The sequence below is a fragment of the Marmota flaviventris genome, chromosome 17 (assembly GCF_047511675.1).
Source record: "Marmota flaviventris isolate mMarFla1 chromosome 17, mMarFla1.hap1, whole genome shotgun sequence".
Taxonomy (NCBI): domain Eukaryota; kingdom Metazoa; phylum Chordata; class Mammalia; order Rodentia; family Sciuridae; genus Marmota; species Marmota flaviventris.
The window spans coordinates 24212117-24227635 of NC_092514.1; the positions used below are offsets into that span (position 1 = coordinate 24212117).

General features: G+C 46.4%; 1 protein-coding gene across 2 annotated transcripts; it reads left to right on the forward strand.

Moving 5' to 3' along the window:
- The first annotated feature begins 2702 nt into the window (after nucleotides 1-2702).
- On the forward strand, nucleotides 2703-14903 carry Ccdc42 (coiled-coil domain containing 42). 2 transcript variants are annotated; one of them, XM_027946908.2, is made up of 7 exons: nucleotides 2703-2785; nucleotides 3115-3220; nucleotides 3570-3674; nucleotides 5529-5726; nucleotides 10626-10847; nucleotides 11020-11178; nucleotides 14625-14903. In XM_027946908.2, the coding sequence occupies exons 1-7, from the start codon at nucleotides 2703-2705 to the stop codon at nucleotides 14700-14702; spliced, it is 951 nt and encodes a 316-aa protein (XP_027802709.2). In that variant the 3' UTR covers nucleotides 14703-14903. The 2 variants fall into 2 exon arrangements, with proteins under 2 accessions (XP_027802709.2, XP_027802710.2); XM_027946909.2 differs by lacking the exon at nucleotides 10626-10847.
- Nucleotides 14904-15519: the final 616 nt, after the last annotated feature.

Here is a 15519-nt window from a genome sequence, read left to right on the forward strand (position 1 = left end):
TCAATGAATGGCAGTGGTGATGAGTTTAAGCAGATGGGCCTATTTATTTTCTCTTCCCCTGCCCCTTTTTTTTTCTTTCTCCCCTTGGAGGTCCCAGGTGATTACAGTGAAGCTGAATGACAGAAGGGACTTAGACCCCGATGACTGCCTGAAAGACTCTCCCAGGAGAGCTGGGGGACTGTGCACCCAGCAACATGCTGGTCTGGATGCCAGGATACAAATTTGTGCCTTTTTTCTCCTGTTATTCTAACCCACCCCACTCCTTTTAAATAGACAACTATCTCAGAGGGAGGATGGGACAGGACAGAAAATAAAACATACCTATTGGTTTGCAGAAACCTAAATCCATTAGATGATTAATCTAAATCCAGTAGGAGATTTTACCAGAGGCAAATATCAATATAGATAAAGGAAATGGGTGTGGGCAATGGGCAGGCTAGGGGGAGTGATTTTAAAAGAAAGCAAGGCTCATGGAGGGAGGTAAAAGAGGGAATCTGAGAAGAGTACAGACTCATGTGAACCCAACAGCCTGGTTCCTTGCTACCATAGGCCCTGAGAAGGCAGTGAGACCCCAAAGATGGATGATAGTAGGTGAGGGCATCAAGATTTTCATGACTCCAGCAAGGCAGCAGATGAAACAATAAAAAGAATTTTCATATATACATGAGTGGACATATGGGCGGAAAAGGAGGATGTTTTAGCAGCCACCCGGATGGGCTCTGGATGGACCAACCTGGCCCTGCCCCACCTGATTCCAAAATCAAACATAATCAAACATATGCCTTTTATACTGAAGTGAACAGGTGATTTCAGAAGCAGAGGGCCTCTTCCTCAAGGGCTGGAATCACACAGCCACCCAAACTGAGCTACTCACTCAAGAGAAAGGGAAGGAAACCCTGAACAGACTGTGCAGGGCTGCCTCTGGATAAACAAGGAAACACACCTTTGCAGAATTTAGATTAGAATTGTTATTAATGTCTGGATGCAGTGGCGCTCGCTCCCCTGTAATCCCAGGGGCTCGGGAGTCTGAAGTGAGAGCTTTTTTGAGTTCAAAGCCAGTCTCTGCAACTTACAAGCAATTCGGCAAGGCCCTGTCTCTAAATAAAATACAAAAAAAGGTGGGGGGGAGGGCTGGGGATATGATTCAGTGGGTAAGTGCCCCCCGGATTCAATCCCTAGTACCAAAAAAAAAGTATATATATATATATATATGATTATTAAATTATTATTATTAATGTTCTTACTGTCATCCTGCTGGGTCTGTCTCTTCTGGGATCCTGTGGTGGACAGCATCTCAGGTTTAGGGGCTTAATAAGGGCTGGGGATAGTGAGGGGATGGGTGGGTACACGCTGGGTCGGGTGGGGTTGGTCCTGTTACCTCTGCTGAGCCCACCGGGCCGGATGGAAGGGGCAGGGCACCTGTGATGGCCGGCTGTAGAGATGAGGACGGTCAGAGAGTGGAGACAGGCAGGACGGAGGTGGGCGGCATTCCCACCACGTCTCCCCCTCCTCCCGGCCAGGATTTAGAGCGCGAGGTGGCGGCGGCCGGCAGGGGGCGCCAGACCACCGGCAATGTGGCGGGGGGGCGGACTCGCTGGGCGACGGACACCGCCCCGGCAGAGACCCCGCATCCCATCCCTCCCGGACTCGGGTTCCCAGACAGTCTAGGGAGCGAGGCGGGCCCGACGAGTGTGGGAACCCAGGCAAAGCGACCCAGGGGAGCCGGGGCGGAGGGGACGAGCTGGATCGAGGTCGCGGTCAGGGTGGAGCACGGAGCAGGAGCCCCCAAGGCAGACGCCTCTCACGTACGGCCTCCAATTTACACGTGGGACCTCAGGTCAAATGAGTCTATGCACGTGCCCTGATGGGATCACGAAAGGCAGCCATCGTAAAGTAAACCGTTTAAACAGGACATTTCTGTGACACTGTTTTGACACTTCCGTGCCCCCGACGCCCCGCAAAAAAAAAAAAAAAAAAACTAGCACCGGCCCCACCCAAGACTCTTGCACCCCAAGGGGCCTTGCTTGGGCCGTCCTCCACGTGCCCGATGGCTGCCCCTCATTGGTCCCAGGCTGTTGCCCATCCTCACACATGCAGCCCTAGGTGTCTGTGGCCAGCCACGGGGTTTAGATTTCAGGCTTCTTCCCATCTTCTCTGTTCACCTCACCCCCTCCTCGCCTCAACTAACTGCCTCCTTTCCTCTTCTTTCTTCTTGGTCATTGACCTAAGAGGTCCAGTTCCCTCTTTCATCATCTCACACCAGGGAGGGAGGTCCCAGGAGGAGGGCCACACTTCTCTGCCAGATCCTCCCTCTCAGCCATGAGCTCCCAGACCCTGCCTCCCTGAGTCTTCTTCCCAGAGTTCCTGAAGGGTAAGGGCGGGAAGAACTCCAGCAAGAGTGGGGTTCGTGGGACCAGAGGTCAGAGGGCAAAGCCTGGGTTCCAGGTGTGGTTCACAGAACCAGGCAACCTGTTGCTAGGTAACCAGATTTCCCATCATCAACCCAACACATCGTCCTCAGCTGCCTACCCTCGGCTTCCAGCTGGCTTTTGCTGAATCTCTCAAACACCCACCCTAAAGGAGGAGGAGGGGACAAGCAAGAGCATAACCCCCAGCACCTTTGAGTCCTCTGTGGCTCTGCCACCCACTATTTCACTGTGAAGTCAGGTGCCCGGAGCCCGGGCCTTTAGGTCACTGCCACCATGAGTCTGGGCATCATGGAAGAGGAAGACCTGGCTGAATACTTCCGGCTTCAGTATGGGGAGCGCCTACTGCAACTGCTGCAGTGAGTGTCAGGGGGCCTGGCCTACTCAGCCCTTTGTTCCTGGGACTACCCACACCCACACCATGCCCCCACCATCTAACCTGTCCCCTCCTCTCTTATAACCCAGCACTCCCAATCACCCTGCTCCATCACCTGGACACCAGACCCCCATCACTGTCTTTCCCCAAGTGCCAGCATAGACTTATCTCCTCAATACACCATCCCTCCCACTCAGGTCAGAGAGTATACCCCTTTCCTTCCTATGGGTATCTGGCTCCCTGGGTTACTTCCCTGCCCAGCCTGCCCCGGGCTCAGAATGCACCTGTCTCTCTTGCCCATGTCTTGGGCAGGAAGTTCCCCAATATGCAAGAACAGTCAGATTCCCCATCCGTCCAGCTATTGGAAAAGAAAAAGGAAGCCAAGATCATGCATCATGCTATGGAACAGAAGAAGGAGGTAAGGGGGGGGGGGGGGGGCTTGGGGATGGGGACGGGGATACAGGACAGGAGAGGGAGCCATCTGGGGCTCAGGGAGAGCAGGTAGACATCCCTCCATTTTGGAAGTGTGGGGAGGAGGCGGCTAAAATTGAGGGTCCTGGCTAGTGGTTCTGGTCTTTTTCTCTGGGGAGAATAGAAAAGATCTAAGTCTTGGAGTGAGCAGTGTCCTGGAATGCTCTAATTTGAGCCAGGAACAGGGTGCAAAGTGGGAGGCCATCTATGAACCCTCCTGGGTCTGGGGGATAGAGACTCTGGAGCAGGGGAAGCTGCCATCCTCCTGACCTCTCTCTGCTCCTACACTCCCAAAGACATTTAAGCGCAGAATGGAAACCCTCAACCTGCGCTGGGAGGAATTGGAAGTCAAGGAAGAACAGCTGAAGGCCCACATCCAGAAATTTGAGCAGTTCATCCAGGTATGAAGGGGCAAATTGTTCTTCTTGCTTTTGAGGGTCACTCAGGGTTAAAAGCATCTTCAGTGCCGTTAACAATGCCTGGTGCTTCCCAGGCATCCTGAAGTCTCCACCTGTGGTGTTGTTTCTAATTTCCTATTTACCTGTCAGTCTCTGACCCCTTTAGATGGCTGTTTCCTATTTTCTTACCAGTTCCTGGGATGTATAGTTTATCCAGTGAATGAACGGTTGAATGGGTAGGTGGATGGATGTGACCCTACCAGGGATAAGCACTTGGGGATACAGTAATGGATGGGCAAAGGTTTTAGTCTCCTCACTCACCATTCTTTTTCATCTTTGTCCTTATACCAAAGGTACAAGTGAGGGACTGTTAGAGGACCATGCCACAGAGACCATTCCAAGACAATCCCCCTCTCTTTGTCTTTAGAGGGGTTATTTAATCATCTTAAAATCCAGATTTATCCAGATCTGCCAGCACTTATGGATTCTTGAAGGTCCTTGTCTAGCTGCAGGGGGTCCAATTGCTATATCTGCCTCAGAGGAGCCCTGCTCTTAAGCCACACTCTATGTCTAACCAGAAGTCAGTGGGCTGGGCACATTCCCCTGGGGTCTTGTTCATTTTACCTGCCAGAGAAAAGCTGATGGAGTGGTTGGGGTGGCGGGAGATTTGGGAGTGAGGGGTTCTCCAAATGACTTTAGGAAAGTCCTCAGTTTGGGAATCCCATAGAGCTTGCTACAAACACAGAACTCTTTGCTTGCAGCAGGTCTGAGGTTGGGCCCAGGTATCTGTAGTTTTTAAAAAGCTCCCAAGTGATTTTGTTGCACAGTTATATTTGAAAGCCACTCATTTAGAGCTGCTCGTGCCTCTTCCTGTGCTAGGGGGAGAGCACAAATTCTCCACACATCTTCCTCCATGTTCTCCAAATGCCACCACCACACATGCCCATCCATGTGCAATCTCAGGAGCTCCCAAGAAGAGAAAGGAGCCACACAAGTACAGTGCATAGGGTAGGCTTGACCCTAATCTTGTGAGAGGGCTTTACAGAAGGAAAAAGGCAGGGTTTAGACTGCTTAATGTAACTGAGCCTCATTCTTTCTTTCTGGGCTTGGAATGTCCTGACTATCTCCTGGAAGCAATGCCAGGCTGAGCTCCTAGACACACTTTCTGGAATGTCCTTATCTTACCGGGCCCTCTGGACTAAGCACACAGTTCCTATCTCATCTTCATATAGTTTGATCAATGTGGCCCCCAGCTTTTGCAAGGAAGAGGGGGCTTACTGTTTTGCATTTCTACAGTTGGAGAAATTGAGGCACCGAGGACCAAATCAGGAGAAAATTTGGGCCTCCCAACCCTGACCCAGCCATCTGCCCCAGGATAAATGATCACCATTAGAAACAGAAACAATAGAAGCTTTGTCAGAAGGGTTCCTGCTCCCACTTCTGGATTTTCTCAGCCTCTCTCAGGGTTGGGTTTTCTCCAGACACTGAGCCCCGATGTAATTTGGTTGTTTCCTGAACCCTGGTTTCTCCTGGATTCTGCCATCCACTCTTTGAAATCCAGAGCCCACAGAAGCAGAATAGTTTCCCGTCTGCTCCCCCCAAGGTCACCTCTTGACTCTGAACTAAGCTGCTGTCCTCTGAGCCTTACCTTGATCCACAGGAATCTCTGAGCTTCAATCACTAGCATCAAATAACCAAAAACTCGCTTCAGATAACCCCAGAAATCCTTTTCCTTGGCACCTGCTCTCCCACATGGTGACCCAGACAAAGCAGGGCTGAGGGCAGCCCAGGCAGGCTGGGGGGTCCCAGGGAGGAGAGGACAAGCCTGCCTAACCTACCCTGGCTCCCTTGTCCCAGGAAAATGACCAGAAACGGATCCGGGCCCTGAAGAAAGCCAACAAGGAGCGGGAACTCAAAAGGCAGCGCCTACGGGAACTGGCTAAGGCCAAGCAGGAGATGGCGGCCTTGCGGCTAGAGCACCAGCGGCTGAGTGTCAAGCTGCAGAACTACTCTATCTTCAACAAGTACCTGGAAAAGGTGGTGGAGAACTCCGAGGTGGGTCCCAGGGACAGGGGGCAGGCCCACCTCAGCACCACTCTCCTTCTCTGGGATGCTGGGTTACAGGGTGGAGTTCAGCTGCAGTAGGCCGAGGCTTAGGGAGCCTCTGGGGCCCCAGCGGCTCTGCAGGGATGGTCACCCTGGTCTGAGGAGATGCAACAGCCCTTAAGGGCAGCTGGCAAAGCCCCCTGCTGAGGCTGGATGTGTTTCTCAAAGGGTGGGAGCCAGGTGGTTTGTGTGTTCATGTGCCTGATAGTCATGTCAATGTCTCTGGGTCGGTTGCATGTTTATGCCTACATCTGTGGCTGCGGCTGTGGCTGTCTGAAAGTAGGTGTGTATGTGTATTTGTGTTGGGAGGACAGGCTTTTGGAGCACTAAGTTTTGCCCTCATCAACACGTGGCAAGCATCTATCCCTACTTCCGCCTCCTCCCCAGTGTCTTTTGTTTACTTGGGAGGAAAGTGGGGAAAGGAAGGGAGAGAAACTAGAAAAGCATCCAACCTATGTAGGACACTGCTGGTTTGATGCTCTGCAAGTGTGGCCTTAGGTCAGTCATAGCCCTGAGGGGAAAGCAAGCTGATTACCCTTTCACAGAGAAAATGTAGGCTCAGAGAGGTTGAGTAAACTACTTAGTGCCTCATGGCTTGTAAATGGGCCCCACAATGCCTTAAGCAACCGCTCTCCAGCAGTCCCTGTGGCCAGAGGTCAGGGATCTTCTTAGCCCTTGTCCCACTGTAACCCTTGGAGCATTTGACACTGTTATTCCTCTTCTGTGAAACAGATTTTCCCTTGACTCTGTAACATTCCCTTTCTTCTACCTCTGGCCCCCTTGCCTCAGGCTCCTCTGAGAGGTCCTCTTTCTAGAAAGGAAGATAGAAGGAAAATGTTCCAGGGTGTCCATCTCAGAAGCCCTTCTTCTTCTCCTCCTTCTTCTCCCACTCCCCCTTCCCCTCTACCTCCCCCCCTCCCTCCTTCTCCTTCTATTACCAGGGATTGAACCCAAGGATGCTTTACCACTGAGCCACATCCCTAGCCCTTTTTAAAATATTTTATTTAGAGACAGGGTCTCACTGAGTTGCTTATTGCCTCACTAGGTTGCTGAGGCTGGCTTTGGACTTGCAATCCTCCTTTCTCAGCCTCCAGAGCCACTGGGATTATAGGCATGAATCATCATGTCCGGCCTCACTTTTCTTCTTGAGAAATCCCTGCAGCTTCCCAGCAATACCACCTCATCAGTGATTGTCCCCTCCCCCATGGATCCAGCAACAGGGTGCAGCCAGGAACCCTCTCAAGGGGTGTGGATGAATTTCTGTAAAGGGCCTAGGAGAAAAAAGACACACAGCTTTTTAAAGTTCCTGCAATAATAAATTAGGTTAGAAACACTAACCTAATTTATTTATGTGTGAGTCCCAAATCTGTCTTATTTCCTCTATTCTATTATCTACTGTAAGATAAAATGCTGACTTCACGATTGAGGGTTTTCTGGGGGTGGGGGGGGTAGTAAGGAAAGAATACCATATTAAAACAACAGGTAAATTGTGAATCACTTCTCCAAATCAGACTGGTAAAATGGCCGTCTTAGAACGGAGCAAACTGGCTAGATCAGCCCCCTGTACCTAACTCACTCTTCCTGTCCACAACTCACTCTTCCTGTCATCCCCAGGCCCTACTGCTGCTGCGTTGGCAGCTGGACCCAGGTCTGGCCCTTGACTCCTCCCCTTTTCGGCCATCAATCAGCTGATCTGGTCAGTTCTGCCTCCTAAGCATTTCTGGAATTCAGCCCCTGCCCCTTCCTCATCCAGGCTGCCTGTCTGGAGTTCACCTCTGTGTCACTTCTGGCCATCCTGTTCGGCGTTCTACTGCCAATCTCATCTCTCTCCCTTCCTTTGTTTTGTTCAGAATATTTTAAGCATTCTGGGAAGTATAGAGAGCCCCAGCACTCAGCACACAGTGTTGTTCAATCTTCATAGTTTCTATGGGTTCCCGATTCTTTTTCCTTAAATAAAAACACTACTCATAATGAAAACAGCTTTTGTTTTCTTCCAAATCTCCTCAGGGGTAACCAGTATCCTGATGTTTACATTTCTCATTTTCATGCCTGTTTTTACTATTTCGTAACATATCACCCGTCCATAAAACTGGAGGAGTGTATTGTGCGTATCTTGGGGACTTTTGTTACTTGCTATTTTCAATCAGAGTTTTAATATTTTCTTATTTTTAATTGGCACATAATAATCGTACATATTAATGGAGTACAGTGTGACATTCATAATTCATCACATCAAACATTGGTCATTTCTTTGTATTATAAATATTCAAAATCCTCCATAATGAGTCTGAGGGTGTAGCTAAGTGGGTAGAGGGCTTCTAATGTGGGTTTAATCCCCAGTGCCAAAAAGAAAAAAGTTGGTAGAGTACTTGCCTACCATGCAGGAAGCCATGGATTTGATCCCCATCACTGCAAAACAATGCCTCTCAACTAGCTATTTTGAAATACACAATTACTGTCAATCATAATTGTCTGCTATGCTATAGAACATTAGAAATTATTCTTTCAATCAATTATATTTTTTAAGAACAATTTTATTATGGAAAATTTCAAGCACATACAAAGGAGAAAGAACAGTCGATGGAATGCCTGTTACTCATCACCTCATTCCAGCAATTACTGTAGACACATCCCCCTCACCTTCCCACCCTCACCATTTTGAAGCAAATGATATTTTTTCATCCATAAGTATTTCAGTATGGATCTGAAAGATGAAGGCTCTTTTTAACATACAGATGCACCACAATACCATTGTCACACCTTGTAAATATTTGATAATTATTCCTTAATATCAAATATTCATCTAACCAATGTTATCATTCCCCACTTATTGCAGTAATATTTTCTGTAGTTTGTCCAAACCAGTCCACTCGTTTCCCCACGCTGTGTATGTTTCTTAAGTGTTGTAGACATTGTGTTGAGCAGAAGAAGTCAGACACAAAAGAGAGTATTCTGTTTCTTTTCACTGATATGTTTTAATACAGGTAAAATTAGTCTTAATTGATCAAAATACTGGTTTCCTTAGTTGTGGGATACAGACACTATCCAAGAGGGGCAAAATTATTTTAATACCTCTTCTTCATTTATTACCTGGAATAGCACCTTTATGAAGGATTTCATAAAGAAAATCTTTCCTTGGTCAACTACTTGATTACTGTGTGGATCTTAAAGAAAAAGCTTGTTAAATACTTGACTCTTTACAGTGGTTTAGAATAATGAATTGGTTTTCCAGCATTCTCCAAAAATAACCTGTAATGTTTTTAGTATCGTTATGAACTTAACGATTTTTAAAATATGAGTATGTTTCAGTCCTTTGCTCTTATTCTTCCTGATGTTCAAACTGTCCCTCTTCGGACTGTGGGAGCCTCTTTAAGTTGGCGCCTGAGTCCTTTTGACGTCAAAATAAGAATTTGTGAGCCCTTCCCAGGAGCTCCGATGTAGTCTGTTCATTTTAACTGCTGAAAGCTGTTTTATGGTGTGCTGAGTAAACTTTGGGAAATGCAGAAAATGAAGTTCTTTTTGCTTCTTAAAGATCCTTCAATGACAAAGTTCACATTTCTTCCCTGGGGTTTATTAGGCATTTCTTTGTTATTTGGAACTTCTCCAGGTTCATCTCTCTCTCCCCCCACCTGGAGCTCAAATCATTCATATTAAACCACGTGGAGCATCCTAAACATGACAAACAAACCATTCGTCTTTACCCTCTACCTGTAACTATGCTTCATCTCCCCACACACACACCCCTTGCTTTTACCTAGCTATCTTTTATTAGTACTTCCAGTCTCATTTGAGCCATTTTTTCTCCCAGGAACCCTTTCTGGCTGTTCCCACTCTTTCCAACTCTGGGTGATTCTTCCCCAAAGGGGCATATTTGAGAAAAGGCCAGCAGGGCAGTTCCCAAGACTCCAGTCTATCACTGGAAATGTCATGATATGGAGAAAGTGCTGGGGAGTGTCCTCTGGGTAGCTGGAAGGCACACATTGATAAGCCTGGGGGGAGGGGGGTGAATTAGCATCCCAGAACTGGGGCTCACTTTGACTTCTAAAAGGGTGCTTTGCATGGCTTTTGTTCAACTGGATGGAAGTTTGAAGGTTAGAGCTGGAGCAGTATAGCCACCCTGCAGGAAACAAGCTGGGCTTGGTAGACCACCTTCTCCACTGGACTTCTACTCTACTACTTCTCGCACACCAAATTTGCTGAAGGAATACCAGGAAGCACCAAGCTTGATGTTATTGCCCCAGGCTCTGCACAGCCCCAGCCCAGTCCTAGCTAGGGCTTATCACTCTGTGTTGTAACTGACTGTTTACTGTCTGTCCTCCCTCTAACCCTGAAGCTTTAAGCCTCAGAAAAAAACAGGGACTGGCTTTCTTATCTCCTGCTATGTCCCTAGCATTGAGCACAGCTCCTGGCGTATAAGTGGATCTTGGTACATTCTTGTTAAATAGGATAATCATTGCCTTGGGAAATATCTCAAAATATCTTCTATGCACAACTCTCAACTCTGTGTCTAGAATCACCTGTGAGATCTTTTGCAACATTCAAATGATAGGGACCATCTCTGGAAGTAGAACTTGACAGGTGTCCTTTTCAAAGCTCCCTAGATGATTCTAACATAGATCTAAGATTGAGAACCCCAACCCATTTGTGCTTCCTGGCAATATATGGATCATGGCCCATATAAACCCAGGAGAATCAGGAGGTAGGACAGTAACATCTGCACATCTCCTGCCTTGGCCAGGCCAGCCTACCCTGGTGTCCATGAGTTCAGGTGTTCAGGTTGGGGTTTGGCAGAGCTGCCGTGGCTGCATCTGCCCCCGGGCAGTGCAGTGACCCAAACCCTGGCCTCAGTTTGAGGAGATCCACGAGGTGATCGGACGCTACAAGACGTTGGTGAGCATGCACCATGATCTCATGCAGTCAGCGCAGGAGAGCCAGGAGCAGATAGAGCGAGCCAAGGCGCGACTGGCTCGCTACATGGAGGAAAAGGACGACGAGATTCTCCAGCACAACAATGAGCTGGCGCGGCTGCAGATGCGCTTTGACCGTGCCCGCAGCGATGTCATCATCTGGGTGAGGCACCTCAGCTGTGCTGGGCAAGGTAGGGGGCTCCGGGGCTTTGCGTAGGTGAGGCTTGCGCATGTACACCCCCTCATACACACCACACACACACACACACACACACACACACATGACACATAGATGCGAGTCCTGTGCTCACATCCCATCCTGGTCCCCTCCCCAGGAATCTCGCTGGGCACACATCCAGAATACGGCAGCCAGGAAGACTCTCTTGCTTGGTACCATTAAGATGGCAACGCTGAACCTGTTCCAGATCGTGAGCAAGCAGCTAAAGGAGACAGCCCAAGTGTCCCTGGAGGACACGCACAAACAGCTGGACATGGTAGGGGGAAGATGCAGGCACTGGGGTCAGCTGGATGTGGGCCAAGGGGCTTCTCAAGTGAATGGTTGAGTGGAGGAATGAACCAGGCACGGCATTGGCTCTCAGATGTCAACAGCATCAGAATCACCTGGTGGGGAGCGGGCAGGGAGAGGGGTATCCTTGGGCCCTGCCCCACAATCTCTAACTCCATAGGTCTGAGATAAAAACCCAATTTCCCAAGTGATGCTGCTGCTCCTGGTGCCATACTTTGAGAACCACTACATTCATACTAAGACCCTTTTTGGCTTCAAAGCACGTGGCCAGAGCAGGGATCTACTATTGATTCATTAGTCATGTGACTGCCTTATTAAATTCTAGTGAGAGACCATGGCTTGGTAAAGGCCAATGTTTGAACCCCCACTCTGTTAAAAAGGGAAACTGGCAAGTTTAGAGAAGTATTCAAGTCACTTTACTATCTGTCTGAGGTGTTCTTAGAAGCAATAGAAAGAAAATTGAAAAGGAGATAGATTTTTTTATTGTATGACTCAAAAGTTTTTTGGTTTTTTTTTTTTTTTTCATGGTATGGGGGATTGAACCTCAGGGCCTTGTACATGCCAGGCAAGTACTCCACCAACTGAGCTATATCCCCAGTCCCTCAAAAGATTTTTTTAATGCCATTCATGTTCCTGTGCCACTTAAAATCACAACCAGAATTACACATATCCGGCTTTGGGGGAAATTCTGTACCAGCAGATGTATCAGTGATGCTTCTTCTGGCATGCAGAGAACCAGGACTAAGCCACTGTGTGTTCCTTTGGCAAAAGCCCTTAGCTCTGCTGTGACATATACTACAAATCACTTGAGGACTGAGATTTGTGGTTGTTTCCTGCTGTATCCACCAGTGCCTTGAACAATGCCTGGCACATAGTAGGTACTCAATACCTACTTGGTAAATGAATGTGAAATACAAGCTATAAAATCAACTGACTGAGAGGCATTTTATTTTTTTAAAAAAAGGTGAAACTTTTGAAATATACATCTATATCTATATATGAAAGATTTCCCCACTGATCAGCTAACAAGGATTTTCCCAAGACAATACTCAGCCTGTGTTTTAAGGCATATTACAATAGAGTTATTTTACCGTTCAAAGAAGTGTATTTGCAAGGAAGTTTGTTCTAGAAACAGCAATATTCAGATTTTTTGGTATCAAGATATCTTTACACTCTGAAAATACCAACCCCCAAGATAGCTTTCCTTTCTATGGGTTGTATCTATCGATATTTACCAAATTAGAAATTGAAACAAAAATGTTAAAATATTTGTGTGAGAATAATGATAAAAGAATAATGAGAATAATGATAAAAGGCATGCTAACAGAAACAGCATTTTTTATTTTTAAAAAAATTTTTAGGTATTTTGTGAGAAGAATGGCATTATTGGACATTGGCAAAACTCCTTACTGGATAGTTGATTTTCTATTTTGATTTTCTCAATTTTGATCTAGGAAATCTCAACCTTGATTTATTTTAAGAGGAGTATTGCCCAAAGGTTATTTTAAAATATTTCATTCCATGTGTATAGGTTATACTCCTGTTGACAGAGATATCACATGACCAAGTAACCTGGGAAATTAAAAAGAAAAAAAAAAGCACCCGGGAAAATATAAGTTAAAATCAGAAGTTAAATATAGAAAGAGAAAAAAACAGAATCTAGTGAATTCTTGGATTCAAGGACCTTCAATAGGGACAATAGTTGACTCTGAGCTTCCTAGTAACCAGATGAAAAACAACACGTAGTTCTTGTGCCAAAAGAAGAAAACATGAGGTTGCATGCAGAGTTCTAACTGAAATTTCTCAATGAAACTTCAGAGACACTCAGTGACTAACGTTTTCAACAACATTCTGACAACAGACTCGGGCACAGGCTTGGTAAGACAGTTGCTTACACAGAGCGAAGATCGTGGTACACACTACAATTAGGAAAAGGCCAGGATGATCTACATTCAATATATTGTGTTATGAAAGGTCTAGAATTTTCCTTGAATGAGACTGAACTACATGGAGCAGCAATTTTCCAAACTGTGCTTGGCAAATCCTAGAATCTTAGAGATATTGTTTCCCATGAGGGAATAAAAGGGCCCCATGGACTAATACATCTAGAAACACTAAGTTTTTAAACAAAGTTGATTTCTTTGCTAATGTTCCTTGCTTTGAGATTCTCAAACAAATGATGTTTCTAAAACTGACTTAGCCACCCTTTTTGGAGTATGTGACCACTTATTACAAGAACATAGTTTAAGAAATACTGAATTTGGCCATGCATGGTGGCACATGCCTCTAATCCCAGTGACTCTGGAGGCTGAGGCAGGAGGATCAGAAGTTCAAGGTTGGCCTCAACAACTTAGTGAGGCCCTAAGCAATTTAGCAAACCCTATCTCAAAATAAAAAAGAAAAAGGGCTGGGAATGTAGTTCAGTGGTAAAGTGCCCCTGGGTTCCAAGACAAATGCTGCATTTCTTTGGGAAATTGCTTTAATTCATTGGCTCTTTATTTCCTCATTGAAAAATAGGAATTCTATCAATAATAGAAATATCAGTGGCTAACAGGGGTTTGGAGCTTTGGATAAAGTCTGTGTAGTGTCATTGTTTTAAAACTGAGATCCTAGAGGCCATCCAAATTTTTCTCCTTCTTTCTTTTCTTTTTTTTTGTACCAGAGATTGATCCCAAGGGCACTTAACCACTGAGCCATATCCCCAGCCCTTTTATTTTCTGAGACAGAGTTTCGCTAAGTTGCTTAGGGCCTGGTTAAATTGCTGGGGCTGGCTTGAACCTGGATACTCCTGCCTCAGCCTCCTGAAGCTGCTAGGGTATGCACCATCTTGCCCAGCTCCCTCTTGCCTTTTTAAAGACAAAGAAACTGAGTTCCAGAAAGATGAAGTGATTTCCCCAGAGCTGCCGCATCAGGAGCTGGGTCTTCTGACCTCAGAAGCAGCACTGTATCAAGGTGACTACAAGCACTTTCAAACAGAAGTTAGTATATAGAGCTTAAACTTTTCTTGATGACTCAAGATGATCATAATGAGCATCAGGTTTGGGTTCCAAGGCCTCAAGGACTCTGAAGTTGTGGAGAACATCTGCCCTGGCACTAACCAGGCCCTTCCAGCTAAATGCTTTTATTCTGTAGCCCGTTTGTGAACCTGTCTCTTTCTCCCCCCTTCTGTTAGACTACCAGTCTGTTCTTCATGCCATCACTATTGCCTGTCCCTAGGAGGTCCCCCCAGCTCCTTTCCTACATATGGCTTCTAATCTACTAAACCTCATGTTCAGGTTCACCTAGAAAAACTGACAAATGAGGTATCATGATTGCCTTGGGAAAATGATGTACTTCAAGAAGATATGTACTGTCTTGGGATGGGGGAGGACTCTGGTTGGGTGGGGTTAATCACTGATGCCCTTACTGTGTCAGATCCAACAGTTTATCCAAGACCTGTCGGACATCTGGGCAGAGGTGAAGAGGAAGGAACAGCAGCAAATCTGGGTGTAAGGGGGCCGCATGGTTCCAGCCTGTTCTGAGACAGATATTGTGAAAAAGCAAGTTCCTGCTGAGCTTGCAGTCCAGCCAGCCCACATCGTCTTCTGAGGACCCTTGTGACTTTCTGTTTGTGAACACCTTGCCATTTTCCCCCAGGGTCTCAGTCCATCCAAGTCCTGAAAATATTAAATGTTGTTAGAAGTTTGTTCTGAAGTTCTCTCTCTTTTGGCAGTTTGTTCATAGGAAAAGAGGGAGGGGAGGACCCCACAAGCGCTTCCTCTCAAGCTAGTCACTTAAGTTGCTGGGGAGCTAGAAACCATGTCTTGGGTCTGGTGGCTCCTGGGCTTTGGAATTTACACATATAAGAGTTCAGGTGGGTTGCAGATAGCAGGATGAGAACAGGGGACCCTTATCTCCTCGACCACCTCAAAAATTAAAAACAAAAGAAAGAAATTGGTGTTGAAAATGCATAGGCCCAGAAGTGTTTCAAATTCCAGAGTTTTTCAGATTTTGTAATAGTGTCATATACATAATGAGATGTCTTAGGCATGGGATCCAACTCTAAACATGAAATTCATTTATATTTTACATGCACTTTGTACACACAGGCTGAAGATAATTTTATGTAATATTTTAAATAATTTTGTGTGACCCCCATCACATGAGGACAGGTGTGTAATTTTCCACTTATGTCAGCTTCAATAAGTGCTGGATTTGGGAGCATTTTAGATTTCACATTTTCAGTTAGGGACATTCAGCCTGTATATAGATAGAGATGTCATATAAGCATGGGATAAGTATATCCCATGGTGTACACAAACAGGCATTG

Coding starts and splice junctions, on each gene's coding strand:
- Ccdc42 (XM_027946908.2), top strand. CDS start 2,703: ATGAGTCTGGGCATCATGGAAGAGGAAGACCTGGCTGAATACTTCCGG. Junction 2,786..3,114: donor CGCCTACTGCAACTGCTGCA/GTGAGTGTCAGG, acceptor TGTCTTGGGCAG/GAAGTTCCCCAATATGCAAG. Junction 10,848..11,019: donor GCAGCGATGTCATCATCTGG/GTGAGGCACCTC, acceptor TCCCCTCCCCAG/GAATCTCGCTGGGCACACAT.